The sequence below is a fragment of the Podarcis filfolensis genome (genome assembly GCF_964270895.1).
Source record: "Podarcis filfolensis genome assembly, chromosome: 3".
Taxonomy (NCBI): domain Eukaryota; kingdom Metazoa; phylum Chordata; class Lepidosauria; order Squamata; family Lacertidae; genus Podarcis; species Podarcis filfolensis.
In genome coordinates, this window is record NC_139606.1 from 118547230 (window position 1) to 118565342 (window position 18113).

General features: G+C 44.5%; 1 protein-coding gene across 6 annotated transcripts in view; it reads right to left on the reverse strand.

Annotated features, from left to right (window-relative positions):
- Positions 1–18113, reverse strand: part of NCOA1 (nuclear receptor coactivator 1) — a 281772-nt gene that overhangs the window by 103016 nt on the left and 160643 nt on the right. For all 6 annotated transcript variants that reach the window (XR_014545798.1, XM_083604769.1, XM_083604770.1 and 3 more), the window contains one exon: positions 1166–1271. Coding sequence is in view for 5 of the 6 variants with exons in the window: in XM_083604769.1 (XP_083460895.1) it covers positions 1166–1254 (89 nt within the window). In the remaining variant the exon portion in view is untranslated. The remainder of the gene's footprint in view (positions 1–1165; positions 1272–18113) is intronic.

Genomic DNA, 18113 nt, shown 5'->3' on the forward strand with positions numbered 1-18113 from the left:
GGAGGGGAGCCATGTGCACTTGGCCTCAGAGGGCTGTGTTGGCTGGGGACCCCAACAGAGACCGGCTGCTTTTTTGTTTGAGTTTATAACTTCTGTGTTTAATAAAACACAGAAGTTATAAACTCAAACCTGGGACTGGGCAGGCTGGCCTTTATCTCCTCTGAGGCATAGGGCGGCCCCAGTCCACAGGTGACTCGCCTCCTCCCACCAGAGCAAGGCCACCCCATTTCTACCTTATAGTACAGCTGTGGGGTGGCCAAGTTAGAAAAAATTGAGGCCTACATGAGCATGCAACGCCCTTACAAAGTTGAAGAAGGAAGACATTAATCGTGACAGCCAGATTCTGCACTTAATGACAAACCAGGGGAATGGAAAGGACAGGAGTAAAGGAAGACAACAACTGGGTCTGTTTGCTCTGTGCAAATCCTGTAAATCCAACCCCAGAGGCATCTGGATTCTGGACACATCAGTGCTAATCTGGAAGGGAAGCTATTAAGCTAAAGTCCAAGATTCAGCTGGGAAATCCAGAGGGGGAGAATTTTGGAAGCATGGCTGCTTTTGAGATACCACAGGGGGCTGGCACTAACTTCTTGTATTTAACAAAATTTGCTGGTCAGTTAATGGGGAAGGGATAGTTAATTGAACAAATAATTACATACTGATGTTTAATCTAATGGATGAATTAACTAAATGTGGCAGTCGTAGTTAAAACCTGGCCCTTGGGCGAGAACTGAGCAGTAAGAGGTTTCCTTTACCTGTTCATGGCGGAAGAAAGACTGCCATCTCTGGATGAAAAAGAGAACATTATACTACTTAGTCTGGCGGGTGGTCAATATTTCTCCTCCAAGTTTTTAATTCCCAGTGAGACTTTAGGATTCTCTCTCGTTTTGCAATCGAAACAACTGTAGAACGTGGACTGAACTAAAAGCCTGTATTAATCAGCAAGTTAAAACAGATTCAGCGACAAGCCAACAGTTGCTCTCAAGGAGTTAAGAGGAGCAGATGGGAAGTTGAGCTCCATCAAACACCCGAGCCCTGGTGGGAAGTGTGAACTATTTGAGTTGATGAAATCTGCTCCCATCTGCTTGTGAGGAATGAGTGTGTTAGAACAACGGAGGACGCTCCCCACCCCTGGACGGAACAAATCTGCAAAGTCCTTACTCACCTCTGGGCTAGGGTGTTACACGGAGACCCCTTCCTCTTCTGGGAATCTGGGTTTGCCGGGTCTGTTGAACTGTTCCCGAGGCCACTCATGTTGAGTCAGTTCACACCTGAGGAGCAAACAAGGAACAAGGCTCAGGGACAAAGCAGAGTAAAATGGGTAAAATCAAGATATTGCGTGGTTGGCCCAGAGCAGATCAGAGCTCAGGTGATCCAGCAGAGGAGATGTGAGGCAGGTGCTTTCTAGTAGCTTCCTCTCTCTTTCAACAGCCACGTGACACCATGGCCCAACCTTCAACCAGCTTTCATGCAAAGAGTTTGCCACATAATATTATGTCTTCTCAGCTTTGCTAACCTTTAGCAGGACTTTCTGAAAAGTGGTTGTCCCATCACACAGATGCACTAAGGCTAGCCAGACAAGCAGTAGGTCCGTCTTCACTATGCTAACCTCTTCCCATGTGCCACCATCTGCTTTGGAGTTTTAGAGAAGCCCCCTGAATAATTTTTCTTGGGGGGTTGCTTGGGGAAACAAGAGGGAGGAAGTCTCTCTCCTTCATTGATGAATACTGCAACTCTGATAAAGGTAACACTTGGCAAAGGTGCTGCAGGATGGAATGCACCCGTTCAGGTTTTTCACCTGGGATGACAGTTTTCTGGACAATTTTGAATCCTATGCAAATTAGAAGATTTTCAGTTTGCACTGGAAACTTTTCTGATGTCCTAGAACAGGGGTGGGGAATCTCTGGTCTTCAGGTGCTGTTGGACTCCCATCTCCCATCAGTCCCTGTCAGGATGGCTAGTGGTCAGTTGGTCCAAGAACATCTGGTGGGCCACAGGCTCCCCCTTACTGCCCTATAGGTAAAGGGACCGCTGACCATTAGGTCCAGTCGTGGCCGACTCTGGGGTTGCGGCGCTCATCTCGCTTTATTGGCCGAGGGAGCCGGCGTACAGCTTCCGGGTCATGTGGCCAGCATGACTAACCCACTTCTGGCGAACCAGAGCAGCGCACGGAAACGCCAATTACCTTCCCGCCGGAGCGGTACCTATTTATCTACTTGCACTGGCGTGCTTTCGAACTGCTGGGTTGGTAGGTTGGCAGGAGCTGGGACCGAGCAACCGCCGACCTTCTGATCAGCAAGTCCTAGGCTCTGTGGTTTAACCCACAGCGCCACCCGTGTCCCTCCTGCCCTATAGAGCAATTTAATTTAACATGCTTGTTTTAAACAAAACGGAAAACTTTGAAGCTGCCACGCTTGCCTAATATTGTGTACGCAGTTGGCATCTATTTACTGCAGTGGTGGAATGTGTCTCCTCGCCGCCTGGGGCAGGGCGAGGGGCGGAGAATAAACCAGCCCCACCCACCCCGCCGCTGGAATCAAAGGGCACACAGCTGCTGCATCCCCACACTGCGCTCCCCGAGCAGCCTTGCAAAGCTGGGATCTGGGGAGGGTGATGCTGGCGCGGGAAGAAAACAACCATCGTGCACTGTGCCGCCTGCTCACACAGCGGGGAGCCTGGCCAGCCAATGCAGAACTTGGCGGGCACGAAGCAGGCACCCATACGCTGGTACCCACAATGTGATGTGGCCCAGTGTTCCCCTCCCGGCATTGGTTGGGAGGAACTAACACCACGAGATGCGTGCCAGGCTGTACTGAAGACACCCACTTCGTGCCCCTCAAAACTCTGCACTGCTTCCACTAGCACAGGGTTTCCCAAACTTGGGTCATCATCTGTTTTTAGACTACAATTTCCATCATCCCTAGCTAACAGGACCAGTGGTGGGGATGATGGGAATTGTAGTCCAAAAACAGCTGGAGAGACAAATCTGGGAAACCCTGCGCTAGCACAATGACTTTGGGCAGCAAAACAGTTTCTTAGCTGTGGTGCCTAGTTATGGAATGTCTTCTCCTTTTGCCAGGCAAAAACAGTCTTTCCTGCCCAGGTGTTTCTAATGTCACATGCTCTTTTAATGCTTTTATCTGTTATATTATTACTGTATTTGTATTTTGGCACAAATGATTGTACACCACACTGAAATCCCAAATAGAATGAAAGAAGATTCCACCTAAACATTAGGAAGAACTTCCTGACAGTAAGAGCTGTTCGACAGTGGAATTTGCTGCCAAGGAGTGTGGTGGAGTCTCCTTCTTTGGAGGTCTTTAAGCAGAGGCTTGACAACCATATGTCAGGAGTGCTCTGATGGTGTTTCCTGCTTGGCAGGGGGTTGGACTCGATGGCCCTTGTGGTCTCTTCCAACTCTATGATTCTATGAAAGGCAGTATGGAAACGGTTTGGGGCCACCAACTTGCCGTTGTCTAAACGTATCTGGTTGGCTGCTATGGGAAATAAGATGGTGGGTTAGGTGGACCTTTGCTCTGATCCAGCAATGCTCCTCTGATGTTTGAAGGAGAGAGGAGCATCAAGAGCCGTCAACCTCCCCACTCCGCTCCTCAGCTAACCAAACAAAAGCATTTAATCCAGATCTCTGTGTGGTACCTGCAGGAAAGAGGTACAAGAACAAGCAAAGAAAGAAGTGCTATAGATCAAACGGTCTTAGATCACCAGCAAGTGAGCATGGCAAAGGGAGATGGAAAAGGAACTCCTCAAATAGCAAGCTAGAACCTTAGCAAAGTACATTCACTAATAGCCCCTAAGGAAGCTTTTTTAGGCCAAAATTCCACCCTGTGTTCCGCCCTAGGTCTCTAGTTACAGCCGTCCTTAAACGAAGATTTTAAAGGTCAGTTCCTTTAAGGAATAAAAGTGTGGCACCCTTGGGATGCCATTTCCTCATTAACACTTCTCCATTGCTTGTAATTTTCAGAGGAAGATGAAACAGACACCTTGCCAGAAAGACACTTGTGAGGCTAAGACTGCAGTCCTAAGGAGCACACCTCACGGAACGTAATGGGGTTTACTTTTGAGTAAACATGCACAAATCCCTAATCCTACAAGTGCTTAACTTGGAAGTCAGTCCCATTGATTTCGTTGGAAGGAGGTAAGCGGTTTCTGCTTGTTACTAAAAAGTTAACAGAGCCACTTGTCCTAAGATGGATTTGTCAGTCTGAAAAGGACTGGGCCAAATGTTGTCATTTTCAATCACCTATAGCCGGTTTGAAATGATTCTTTGCATGTGGTTTGCTAACGTACGAATCACTTTTATCAAGATGAAGGTGTTTGTTCAAAGCCAGAAATCTTTTTAGTAGTATTATCACCCCCAATAGATAATTCCCACCTGTGCAAGCTTTGGAAACCTTGGTCACCTGTCCTGATTTAAAAGGGAGAGAATAACCATAAAAATGAGAAAACTGCTGTTCAAGAACCAGCAGCTAAGCCGATGACCACTGATATAATTTTATTTCTCTTCTGTGGCATACTTGGAGTCTAAAATGATGCCAAAACAAACGTAATGGGGAGGAGGGGGAACAGACTTGGCCCTTTCAAAACCAAGGACTGCAAAACTCATCTGCTCTGGGTACAAGAGCTATGCATTCATTACAGGCTTGATTTTAGTTTGTTTTTCAACCATTTCCTCCAGGGCTCTCCAATTTGCTTAAACCACTATTTTATTTATAGCCAGCTTTGGCTCTGCTTCAAAAAAATTTAAATTCACACCAGAAATTATTATGCCAATATGAAAACTCTTGGCCTGCTCACACTAGCCAGGAAACCATTCACAAAAGACTTGAAATGCTGTTAATGAAAGCTAGGCGCTTTGTTCAAAGGGAATGTTTTCCAGGATCAGGGCCACAAACTACATATATATACACCCTCCCACCCCCTCAAATCCCATTCAGGGAGAAGGTAAGAAAGAAGATGGTGACCTTGGCAAAATCGTCTCTATGTCCAATAAAGCAAAAGACAGAACTGCAGGCTTAGCTGAAATATTTGGCTCCATCCAGACTCGAGATGTAATATGTTCAGGGCTTCTTTTTAATTGTAAATCCAGTTTATTTTGCAACGGACCTTGCCAAGGCTGACAAGCCAAAAACAATTTAAACTATCCTAAAAATAGCTTTGATGGTGTAGTTGGAAAAATGATTCGACCCCTAGAGCTCCAAATATGTCTCCCAGCTCTAAAGGTGATACTTGCTCCATGCGGTGGTGGGGAGAGAGTGGTAATCTGCAGTTGTGCACACGGACCATCCCTGTACTCACCGCCTTTGCTCCACATCCTCTGCCCTCTTCTCAGTTCACAGAAGACAGATTCCTGAGAAGTGGGATTGTGCACATTCTATTCCGCTTGCTCATAGGAAATGGCAATTAGTGGGAGTCCCAAACCATGCATGCTTTTTGGGGGGTGGGACATGAATGGCCACTGATGAAGCAAGAGCGGTTGCAGTGTTGAAACTAAATAAAGAAATCCTGAACCGTTTTGAGATACTGCCTGGAGCAGTTATGTACTTTCGGCAAACGAAGAGCCGGAAGAGTCTAGTAACAGAATTCAGAAATGGCAGAGGAGTGGACAGATTGAACACACTGATGTAGGAGGCCTGGGATGATGATGATGATGATGATGATGATGATGATGATGATTAGAATTGCCATCATTCTGCCCGGATACCGAGGTCCAGTGCCGAGGGCCTTCTGGGGGTTCCCTTGTTGCGAGAAGCCAAGTTACCGGGAACCAGGCGGAGGGCCTTCTCGGTGGTGGCACCCGCCCTGTGGAACACCCTCCCACCAGATGTCAAAGAGAAAAACAACTACCAGACTTTTAGAAGATATCTGAAGGCAGCCCTGTTTAGGGAAGCTTTTAATGTCTAATAGAATATTTTATTTTAACATTTTGTTGGAAGCCGCCCAGATGGGCAGGGTATAAATAATAAATTATTATTATTATTATTATTATTATTATTATTATTATTATTATTAGCCCACCCATCTGGCTGGATTTCCCCAGGATAGAGGGAAACAGACCAGAATGACCTAGCTTTCTTTCCAGCTCTTCCGATTTGTTTTCCTCTATACGCAGAGTCTCTCAGGAGCTGAGTAAGAAGGGAATGATTGAGACACATCAGTGAGAAGAGGAATCCTCTTCTGGATAAGCTACTCCAGCCCATTCTGCTGAAACCACTTCCATTCTGGCACAGGGAGAAGCAGTTGCTGAAGCCTGCAAGGTGTTACAATTGAAAAGGATGGTCTACCCAACTGATTTACCTGAAGTTACTGTGGACCGATTTCCATTCTGAAGGAAATCAGCCCTGAGTGCTCACTGGAAGGACAGATCCTGAAGCTGAGGCTCCAAGACTTTGGCCACCTCATGAGAAGAGACCCTGATGTTGGGAAAGATGGAGGGCACAAGGAGAAGGGGACGACAGAGGACGAGATGGTGGGACAGTGTTCTCGAAGCTACCAGCATGAGTTTGACCAAACTGCGGGAGGCAGTGGAAGACAGGAGTGCCTGGCATGCTCTGGTCCAGGGGGTCACGAAGAGTCGGACATGACTCAACAACAACAACAACCGTGGACTCCAGAACTGACCCCTATGACCCGTTGCCAACTCCTGGGATCCTTGAAACTGAAGCTTACCTCCAAACCTATAGCCTGAAGGATACATCCTGGGTTAGTTCCAGAAGCAAATCCACAGGTAATTAGAAGCCAGATTAGGGAGCTGCTGCTAAAGCAAGCGTCAGATGCTAGAACAAATATTTCCTGGGCAGCTTTTATTTATTGTTCTGGTTTCTGTCAATCAGATGCCTCCCCTCTAAGCAAACATAAACCGTCCTCAATTAGAGATGATTAAGAGCCATCCAAAAGGACTCGTTTATATCTATATCTATCCTCTTTCAAAGACGCTATTAGTCGCTTAGCTCCATACTTGGAACGTCAAGTGTCTCTTCTACTTTTGCAGATTCCAAAATACTGAAACCACCTGTTGGCGCAGCAAGGCAACGCATGAATCATTAAGTAAACCACTCCACTGAGCCAGAAAGGGCTGGGCCCCGACTTGATTTTGTAAGTGGAATTTTCTGTTTTTGACCTCCCATTAAGAGGAAACGGTCAACAGTCCACGTCAAGCCAGCCACATCAATAACGGCCAAGGAAAACAAGCACACTCCGCTGCCTGGGGGTGTCGTCAGGAAAGGGCAAGATTTCAGAGACCCATCTGTTACTGGACGGGCTACCATGCCAAATTCTGCTTGTGTTTTCTTCTCACCTGTTCCATGCAACCCATTCCAGCAACTGTGCTATGCAGGCTTCCTTCCACGGAACTGGACGCTGAACCTTGACTGGCAGTTCCCAAGGCGCTACCTTATTGTGCCCCAAATGCTAACAGCTGGCTCCGGATTAGAATCAAAAACAACTTCCCACAATCCTCTGAGCACAGTTGCTCTTATCTTCCCCCAGGCTAAGCTTGATGGAGAGGCTGACAGATGGAGCTACTGGCACTGCTGCCAGACAATATGTGGGGTGTACAGTCAGCAGAATCCCTTTCAAGGATCAGAAGAAGCACCGACCCAGAACCAAAGAATAAAGCTTCCATCGTGGGGCATTCGCATGGAAGCTTCCCACATTAGTGGAGCCATGAAGATGTTGATTCACCAACTTCCAAATGTTTTCTCAAAGCCTGCCTGCACATACCTGTGCTTCAATGGCAGGTTGAGCCATGCCACACATGCAAACAGGCTCCAGGAAGCTCAGGCTGAATGTGCAAGTACCATACTGCAAGTTCTCAACTGGAGCTCAGGAAAATTTTTTTGCAAAAGGAGACAGGACACCAAGTGAGAAACCCCAACTCTGGAGCACAAATAGTGACCTAGCGCAGATGAAGCATGCCTTGCACTGAAAAGCACATCGATCAGATCCACACAATGCACCCCAAGCAGATGTGCTGTCCAAAGGGCATTTCACATGTTATGGATTAAGGGTATACATAACACGGACATTCTGAAGCTGGTATCTATCACCAGGAAGTGGTTGGTCCTACCATCCAACTACGACCGAGATGGAAAAGCTCATCCTCGGGTCAAGTCCTTCGGAATCGCCTCCGACGACGATTAATGACCTGAGCCTCTGATAAGGCTCCAGGCACGTTCCCTCATTACACAGAGTATCCAGCAGCAGGGAAGGACGAGAAAATATGTGCTACATTGCATAGAGTTTTATTTCTAGTTACGCAGACAGAAAAGAAATATACATGCTCTCTGTGTGAAAGCAGAGAGCAACTGAAAAACAAAAGAACAGGAAACCAGTAACATCACATCCGTCTCCTGTCTTCCGTGAGACTTCCAATAGCCTGGAATCTCTGAAATGCAAAACAAAGTCTTGTGACTCCAAGCACTGCACAGTGGCAACACACAGAAATCTAACAGGTGGAGCAGCTTACTTGGACCATAGATCTTGCAGCAGCGTTAAAAGGCAGCAAAATGCCTTTTAGTTATTACTATGTTTAACTGCCATTGGGAAGGAGATGTCATTTAGATTTTCTACTTCAGCTACCAAAATGTCTCCAGCCACCAGCTCCCTTCTTCAGCAACTGAAGGTCCAGAATCTACCTCAGGCCTTTATTTATTTGCAGTGCTCTACAGAAAGGGTAGGAACCCTTTTTTCAGTCTGGGGGCCACTAACAGTGGTGGCCAGGGGCAGAAGTGAAAGTGGGCAGAGCAAAAAGTGTGAATTTTATCTTTGTACAGTAGGCTACTTCCTGCAAATGCTCACACACTTCTCTCCATCCTCCATCCAGGAAACAAGAAGCACAAGGAGTTCAAGGATGCATTCCAGTCTGGCAAAAATGCTTAAGGGTGCATTCAAGGAGGGTGTGTGGCCTGGGGAGAGTCTTGAGGGCCAAAGAGAGAGGCTTGGAGGGCCACATTTGGCTCTCCAGCCTAAGGTTCTCCACCCCTGCTTTACAGTTTAAAAGGGTGGGGAACTTTTGGCTCACAGGCCATTTTGGTCAAAGGACACCCACCTGTCAGTCACCTGACATCACAGGATTATCAGGCACCGAGATCTTTTATCTCCCATCTGAGCACCAAGTTCTAAGGTAAGAGATTTTCCCCAATGCTAAAATTGGAGATAAGCTTCTGCCTCCTCCTTTGACAATAAAGTTTACACAGAAAGCTGCCTGTAGAAATGACGCCAGGATACAACCCAAGACTGGAGCCTTCCTTTAAAGAAATTATCTAAGCAGGAGGCAGGAAAAGAAACTTCACCATTACATACTGATAGAAAACTAAGGTACAGAAAGATAAAACCTGCCATTGGGCTTCACTCAAACTAATAATAGTTTTGCTATTGGCCACCATAGAGGCAAACCATTTGCCCTCGGCTAGATTTTTATGAAGCACAGATGATGGCTGCATGTTGACAGCCACCAGCACAAGATAAAGGGGTCCCAAAGGCATGTATGGCCCTACGGCTGCTACCTATGAACAGCAACCAGCTCTCACCACTCAACCAGCAATTGGTTCCCCAGAAGCGCCCATGAATGCCTCTTAAATGTTCACATCTGAGTGGAGCCCCTGCACCCCGCCCTCCACTGTTAAAGTGACCCCTACCATGAGCTGTACTCTGCACAGGTGTTCTTGAGATGCTGCGAGTTCCTGGTTCCAAAACTGGCCCTAGATCAAGAAGACTTCAACTGATGCTCAAGGGCAAACAACAGGTGCAGGAAGATGGAAGGCTGAATCAAGAAGTCCAATAAGCTGCTCCAATACAACAACAACAACAACAACAACAACAATTTATTATTTATGCCCTGTGCCCATCTGGCTGGATTTCCCTAGCCACTCTGGCTGCCAACAAAATATTAAAATAAAATACAGTGGTACCTCGGGTTACAGACACTTCAGGTTACATACACTTCAGGTCACAGACTCCGCTAACCCAGAATAGTACCTCGGGTTAAGAACTTTGCTTCAGGATGAGAACAGAAATCGTGCAGCAGCAGCAGGAGGCCCCATTAGCTAAAGTGGTACCTCAGGTTAAGAACAGTTTCAGGTTAACAACGGACCTCCAGAACGAATTAATAACCTGAGGTACCACTGTAGTCCGTCAAATATTAAAAGCTTCCCTAAACAGCGATGCCTTCAGATGTCTTCTAAAAGTCTGGTAGTTGTTGTTCTCTTTGACATCTGGTGGGAGGGTGTTCCACAGGGCGGGTACCACTACCGAGAAGGCCCTCTGCCTGGTTCCCTGTAACTTGGCTTCTCGCAGTGAGGGAACTGCCAGAAGGCCCTCGGCGCTGGACCTCCAATGCAAGTGCTGAGCCCCCTATGTGCCGAGGCTTCCAATTCTTAGGGTGTGAAATGGGAAATGCCTTAGAAGCGAATTATCCTACAAATTCATGCAAATAGGTATGCCAATGGCTATGACTCCTAGTTACTACATGAAGTCTCAGAGTTTAGAAGCAGAGTGTGCCCAATTACCAGGTGCTGGGAGGCATACAAGGGATGAGTAGCTCCTTCAACATCTTACTTATGTGGCATCCAGCTAACTATTACTGAAAACAAAATGCTAGGATAGTTGCGTAACAGTTCAGGAGTCACTAAATTACAGAAGCAACATAAAGATTATAATGGGACCAAATGCATAAAGGGCTCAGAGTTCTCTTATCCACCCACAAATGTAGTCATGCATGGATTTGTGATATTTAGTTTCCCACACTTTGGGTCCCAAGGTGGCTGACAAAGAATGTTAAAAACAATAAAGAATAATATAAAGGCTGAGTACGACAAGAAGAAAAACAAATAGCATTAAGAAGAAAAAATGCTATCCCCAAAGCAAGACTCTGACTTGAATTCACCAGCAGAGAAACAGAAAGATTCCGAAATTACCACATTTTTGCTCATCGCTGAGCAGTGGCTGAGCTGGGTGGGCCCCCTTCAGGAGGAGGTGCCACAGACAAAAAGGCCCTGTCCGTAATGCCTTTCTTTCTTAAGGCATGGAAACACGGAACAAGTCCTCGGGTGTTGATCTGAATGTACAGGTAGGTACATCTGATATATTTCTAAGGAATTCCACACTTCCAAAAAAAACCTAGGGCCCCTCCAAACAATCGGAAGGAAGCCTTCTGCCTCTGCAAGGTTTGAAAGGAACCACCATCCAGCTGGAACTCTCCACATGCATTCCTCAGCCCTGAAATGCTCAGGATTAATTACTAAGAACATGGTATGTCAACTCCAATGTTTCCTGCTAAAACGCCCTGTCTTGTAGGCTCTCCTATCCTCTCCCCAGAAGGTGACTGCTCTCTGGATGATTCCCGTATCTGACTCAACATATCAGAAATGATCACCGTTCTAAGTGATGACATTAAAAGCATCGGCCTGAAACAAAAAATGAGCAGAAGTGACTAATAAAATACTGTTGCTTGCGATGATAGCAAGATTAAAACAAAAAACAAAACAAAAACGCATTTCCAACAGCAATTAAAAACTTCAGCATTAACCACCATCATGTTCTGTCTGTACAGGTTTATTTACATATCAGGAAGCTCCATTTTAGAAGACTGCGCTTCAACTGGTGGCCAGGCAAGTTGGCTAGGCAAAAAGGAGGGCAAACTGGGAGCGATGAAGCAAGGGGAGGCTGCTAGGGAAAAGATGCTCTCTCCCGCAATGTTAGGGACAAGCGTCCTCAACAACATCTATGGGTCACTGCAAAAAACTGCCCGGCTCATGGTGCCAGTTTGAGACTCCCTAGAAAAGACCCTGATGTTGGGAAAGGTGGAGGGCACAAGGAGAAGGGGACGACAGAGGACGAGACAGTGTTCTCGAAGCTACCAGCATGAGTTTGACCAAACTGCGGGAGGCCGTGGAAGACAGGAGGGCCTGGCGTGCTCTGGTCCAGGGGGTCACGAAGAGTCGGACATGACTAAACGACTAAACAACAACAACATTCATCATAAATATAAAGCAGAGCGTTTTACAACAACCATATATAAAACCATAAAATAAAAAGCATATAAAATTTTAAAATCGGAAATCAGCTACCAATTATGGAAAGGTGCATTCTCAACTGCCTGAATAGGCCTGACAGAACCGAAAAGTTTTGAGCTGGTGTTTGAAGGCGGAAACAGAAGGTGCCCGCTGAATCTCCATGGGCAGAGTATTCCGCCATTGACACTAAAGACACCGTTTCTTGATGCTGCCAAATGAACCTCACCAACTCAGGGAAATTGGGTCAACATTAGCACACCCAGACATTATAACAACATAACAGAATAAAGCTTCGCATTAACATTCTAGATTGCGAGTGGATGGCACGTCCAATATGAAAGGACAGCATGATCCAGCCGCTGTGACATTTACTGATCAAAAAAGGAACAGGACGAAAAAAAATGTTTGATTAGCCACCAAGTTCTACAAATGAGCAAAGTGGCTGGCCTGGCAGCAGCCTTTGCATTCATTACTGCACAAGGGGATAATTTTGACAGAGCACCATAAAGCCAGTTTGACTGACACAAGACAAATACCTAGATCTCCAAGGAAATATCATGAGCTCCCGCTTCCTTTGACTCAGAATTGCATTATCTCAGCTTCAAGCCTGGAGATTCTGCCTTTCACCCAAATGTTTCTGAAACATCTAAAACCACAGGAGACAGAGTCAAAGGTCGCTTCCACACTCGCACCTTTTGCATCATTTGCTCACTTTCTATGGAGAATCAGGACACCATTATCAAAACATTGCAGTCCATTGAATTCCAAATTGTTCTGTGGATTTTCAGATCTATTTGTAGCATTTCAGCACTGATGTTCTTAAGGGTTCCTGTACCTTTAATTAAAAGTATCCTGTTTGGAGTACTTTCTTCTCTATCCACTGTCTCCAAATTGTGTGTGTGTGTGTGTGTCTGTCATGACCCCTCCCCCTCAGTTTTAATTACCTTTTTCTACTTGTGATTAATTATTGGCTTCCTCTTTTTTTTTTAAATAGCACTTTCCACTATAAAAATATAAAAATTAACCCCAATTTAAAAATAAATAATACAAGGCAACAAGCAATTAAGCTTTCTCTCCTACCAGGAAGACATCACTCTAAAAGGACCTTTGCTGAATGCAACTTACTAGTGAGTAAACATTAAAGCAGGATCGTGAGCATGGAGGAGGGCACTCCTGGATAATATAGTGCTATATTAAGTGCTATGTTGAGCCTCCATTTAATTTCACTTCCAGCTAATTGTGAAATGCAATGCCTCAGCAGTACTAAAGGCACCACTCTGGAAGCAAGCAAAGTGCTTCAAACTATTATAAACATCTTCTCTTCATGTTAGGAGAGCATCTGATTCCCTGTTACTCATTATGGAGTCATTGGAAATTCAAATCTACTTCTTTATAGCAGCTGTTTCCCTTCTGCATGCCAAATGGTTTCATTACTAGAGTTGTGCTTATGGAAATGACACACACAGACAAATTTATAACCAGGAAAGTGGCATTAAAAACACGCGTTTGTTGTTAACATCGAAACACTTCCCACCTGGCTGATCTTCCACTTGCAAAAGCCAGTCTCCTTCATGTTTGCATAGTTGCAGATTCTTTTCCCACTGCAGATAGCCTCTTTTGCAGACACAGTTTGGTTCAATATCACCTCTCTCATTAGTTGGTTTGTGGCAGTCAGCTGAACACAGCAACACTCCTTCCCAAAGTCAAGCATTCATTCTTTCCACAGCCAACCTCAGCACTGCTGCAGCTGAGACACTAAGAACATCCGCTCATTCAGGGATGGCAGGCACACCTGGCCGATGACAACTTGGTTGCCACTGAAGAAGTCGCCGACTCACGACCACAAAGAGCTTCGCTCTGTGGCCAGGATGCGCTCAAGACATTTTTTTTTTTAATAAGATGTTTATTAGGATTTTACAAAAAGCAAAAATTAACAGAATAAAAAGAAGACAAGAAAAAAGAGAAAAAATACAAAAATACAAAAATACATAAAAAAAGAAAATACAAAATACAAAAAAGAAGTAAGTAGAAAAGGTTAAAAACAAATCCATTTTTTTTATATCTTTAAGCTCGTTTGCTTGTTTCCTTGACCTCCTCACGCCTCCCTTTTTTGTATTCCAGTTTGCATAGTTAATTCAACAAATCCTTACCCTCTTTGTTTTTATCTTAACTCTGTATCTTAACATATTGAACTTCATATTTTCATCTAATTATCAATCTTTTTTTACATATTCTTTTAACTTTGTTACTAAAGCCATCTCATTTCAATCCTACATCATTTTAACATTCATTAATTTTACAATGTTTCTGCAAATAGTCTTTAAATTTCTTCCAATCTTCTTCCACCAACTCTTCTCCCTGGTCTCGGATTCTGCCAGACATTTCCGCCAATTCCATATAGTCTATCACTTTCATCTGCCATTCTTCCAAGGTGGGTAAATCTTGTGTCTTCCAATACTTTGCGATAAGTATTCTTGCTGCTGTTGTTGCATACATAAAGAAAGTTCTGTCCTTCTTTGGCACCAATTGGCTGACTATGCCCAGGAGAAAGGCCTCTGGTTTCTTCAGGAAGGTATATTTAAATACCTTTTTCATTTCATTATAGATCATTTCCCAGAAAGGCTTAATCTTTGGGCACGTCCACCAAAGGTAAAAGAATGTACCTTCATTTTCTTTACACTTCCAACACTTATTATCGGGCAAATGGTATATTTTTGCAAGCTTGACTGGTGTCATGTACCACCTGTATATCATTTTCATAATATTCTCTCTTAAGGCATTACATGCCGTGAATTTCATACCTGTGGTCCACAACTGTTCCCAGTCAGCAAACATTATGTTATGTCCAACATCTTGTGCCCATTTTATCATAGCAGATTTAACCGTTTCATCCTGAGTATTCCATTTCAACAGCAAGTTATACATTCTTAATAATGTCTTAGTTTTGGGATCTAACAATTCTGTTTCCAATTTTGATTTTTCCACCTGGAAGCCAATTTTTTTGTCCAAGTTATAAGCCTCCCTTATTTGATAATAATGAAGCCAATCTTGCACTTTATCTTTTAGTTTCTCAAAACTCTGCAGTTTCAGTTTGTCACCCTCCTGTTCCAAAATCTCCCAATATTTTGGCCATTTGGCCTCCATATTGAGCTTTTTCTGAGCCTTCGCTTCCATCGGTGATAACCACCTTGGGGTTTTATTTTCAAGTAAGTCTTTATATCTTGTCCAGACATTAAACAGTGCTCTTCTGACAATATGGTTTTTAAATGCTTTATGTGCTTTAACCTTGTCATACCACAAATATGCATGCCACCCAAAAACATTATTAAAACCTTCTAAATCCAAAATGTCTGTGTTCCCAAGAAGCAGCCATTCTTTCAACCAGCAAAATGCTGCTGATTCATAATAAAGTTTAAGGTCTGGCAGGGCAAATCCACCTCTATCCTTTGCATCAGTTAATATTTTAAATTTTATTCTGGGCTTCTTGCCCTGCCAGACAAATCTAGAAATGTCTCTCTGCCACTTCTTGAAACAATCCATTTTGTCCAAAATTTGCAATGATTGAAATAAAAATAACATTCTTGGCAATCAGGTGCCTTAAAAAAAAAAACACTGGGAAAAAGACAAGCTGGTAGCAAGGTTAAGGGAAATGAAGGCACCGTTTGAAAGCTGAATGGCGAGCAAGAAAAACTCCCTTTCAAAAAGGTAAGTCAAGGTTAGGTCTGTCTGGTTTAAACAGTGCATCTCTTCACTGAATTTCATCTTTTCCTCAGTACCCCAGCTTGTAAAAACAACTAATGCCACCAAACACCCCTTTTTACGGTCACTGCACAGATACATATTGTAGTGGTCAGCAACATGGAGCCAGCCTTGTATACCAGCAGTTTTTTTCTGCAGCACAGATGAAAGGTTTTATCTGTTTGAAGCGATGGAGCACCCCTTGTTCTGCAGCTGCACAGGACTCAACACCACGAGGATAGAGCATTTCTGCTGCTCCAAAGGGCAGGGCTAGCTCTTATGGGCTTAAGTTGCAAGATGGTGGGTTTTGGTTAAATGTGAAGAGAAACCTCTGGATGGTAAAAGCAGTTCAACAATGGAAGCAATTACTTAGATGTGAGAGGGCTTGCCCTTTCTGGAGGTCTTGAAAGAGGGGCTGGACAACCATCTGTGAGGGCTGCTCAAGCTCTGGAGTTCTTGTATTGGAGGTTGGGTAAGATGGTCTACAAAGCCCTTCCATGTGTTGGCCAACCTAACGCATGTGCTCCTCAATGCTTCCTGAATCTGCCGCCACCTTCCATCCCACTATAATTCCTTCCTTTGCTCCTCCAGGTTTATTAAAGGGCCCTCTTGTATATTCCTCTGAGAGCAACCCCATCAAACCCAGTGGGGTTTACTTCTGAGCAAATGTGGGTCACATCCAAACCATATATGCAAAGCACAAGCAACACACATGGCTTCCTACACAGGATCCTGAGAAATGCAGTTGTTTAATTTTTTCATTTTTTCATTTTTATTTCAACTGCATCAGACCAACAAGGCTACCTACTTGAATATGGTAAACTACAGTTCCCAAGATTCTATGGGGGAAGCCATAAACTTTAAATGCATGGTGTGGTGTGACCCTGGCTACGACTGGGAATTGTAATCCGGTGGAGCCATGGTGGAAACTGAAGCAGAGCGGTCTTTGTTCTAGACTAGGTAATCTAGAACACTTTTGTCCATCAACACTTCTCTGCCCAAAATTGGCCCTGGCTCTGTCAACTGCCAGCATCTGGCTCTTAGCAGAGGGAAAGTTGTCCTCAGCAGAAATAATCATCTATCCCTGCTCTATGGTTACTCAAAGTACCACCTGCATACCAAATCATGCTATGAAATGCCCCCTGCTGTCTGTGAGATTAAGGCATGCAATTGTTAGCCCATTAAGGTTCAAGAAGACTCTTGGTGGTTTTGAGACAATGATGTATCCATGGAAGAGCTTTCAGCTGCATCCGTTTTCATTATGAGGGGGGAAAACCTATAGAAAATATTATGTATTCAGCCCCTGCTTCACATACTATTATGCAGCGGTTCCCAAGTGGGGAACAGAGGGATTACCAAGGGGGCACTGGCAGGGACCCACTAGAGGTGTAAATGACTATCAGACTTTGAAAAGCTGGTATCACTGAATCAATTTAATCCATTTTGTTGAATTAATTAATCTAAATAGTTTCAACTGGATTTTGAATAAATGTGCAATTAATTGTTAGTGCTTTGGATTTTATTGTGTTGTTGTTTTCCTTACTGGGTCATGCAAACTGCTATTCTGAATAATGCTTTTTATAGGGAAGGGTGGGGTCACTGGGAATAAGTTTATGGAATCAAGGGAGCAGTGGTCCCCAAAAGTTTGGAAACCACTCATTGCTATAAGAGGGGACATGTTTTCACCTGCAAAGCTTCTTCACTGACTTCGACAATGAAGGTATGGCCAGCACCTACTTCTTCTTATCTAAATAGAGGCTCAATGAAAGCAGAAACAACCACATCTGGCAAGAGTTCTAGCTTAGGATGGAATAGAACCTGGACTTCAACATCCTCTGCTGCCCTCACCTGTCTTCAAGGCCCTGCTTTCTCTTTAGCTCCTCTTCTACATGAAATTGACACCATCCTGACGACCTGAAACACGTTCGCAGGATATGCAAAAGAAAGCTCCCAAACAGTGAATTATCCAAGCTCCACACGTGTTCAGGCTCAGCTTGCTTCCCCTACTTCTTATGCTGCCCATCCCACCTCTCCACAAGTGCCATCTGTTGCTAATCACATATACTTGCCATTCTAAATGAATTCCTGAAAGCCTTATCTGCCAGCCGTGGGCATTTTTGACCCTGTCTCCTCCCATCTGCTGTTACCAGCCAGCATCAGGAGGCAGAATACACACGTGCAAAGTGGCCATGTCAACAATTATCTATTATCATCAGATTCTTGAGGCTTACGCTGAATAGTTCACTGAAACTGAGTCAACTGGTTCAATTCCAGGTTAATGATTTCCGAGCCTTTGCCTCGATTAACAAAATAGACCTGCATACATCCTCCTCCCCTTGTCCC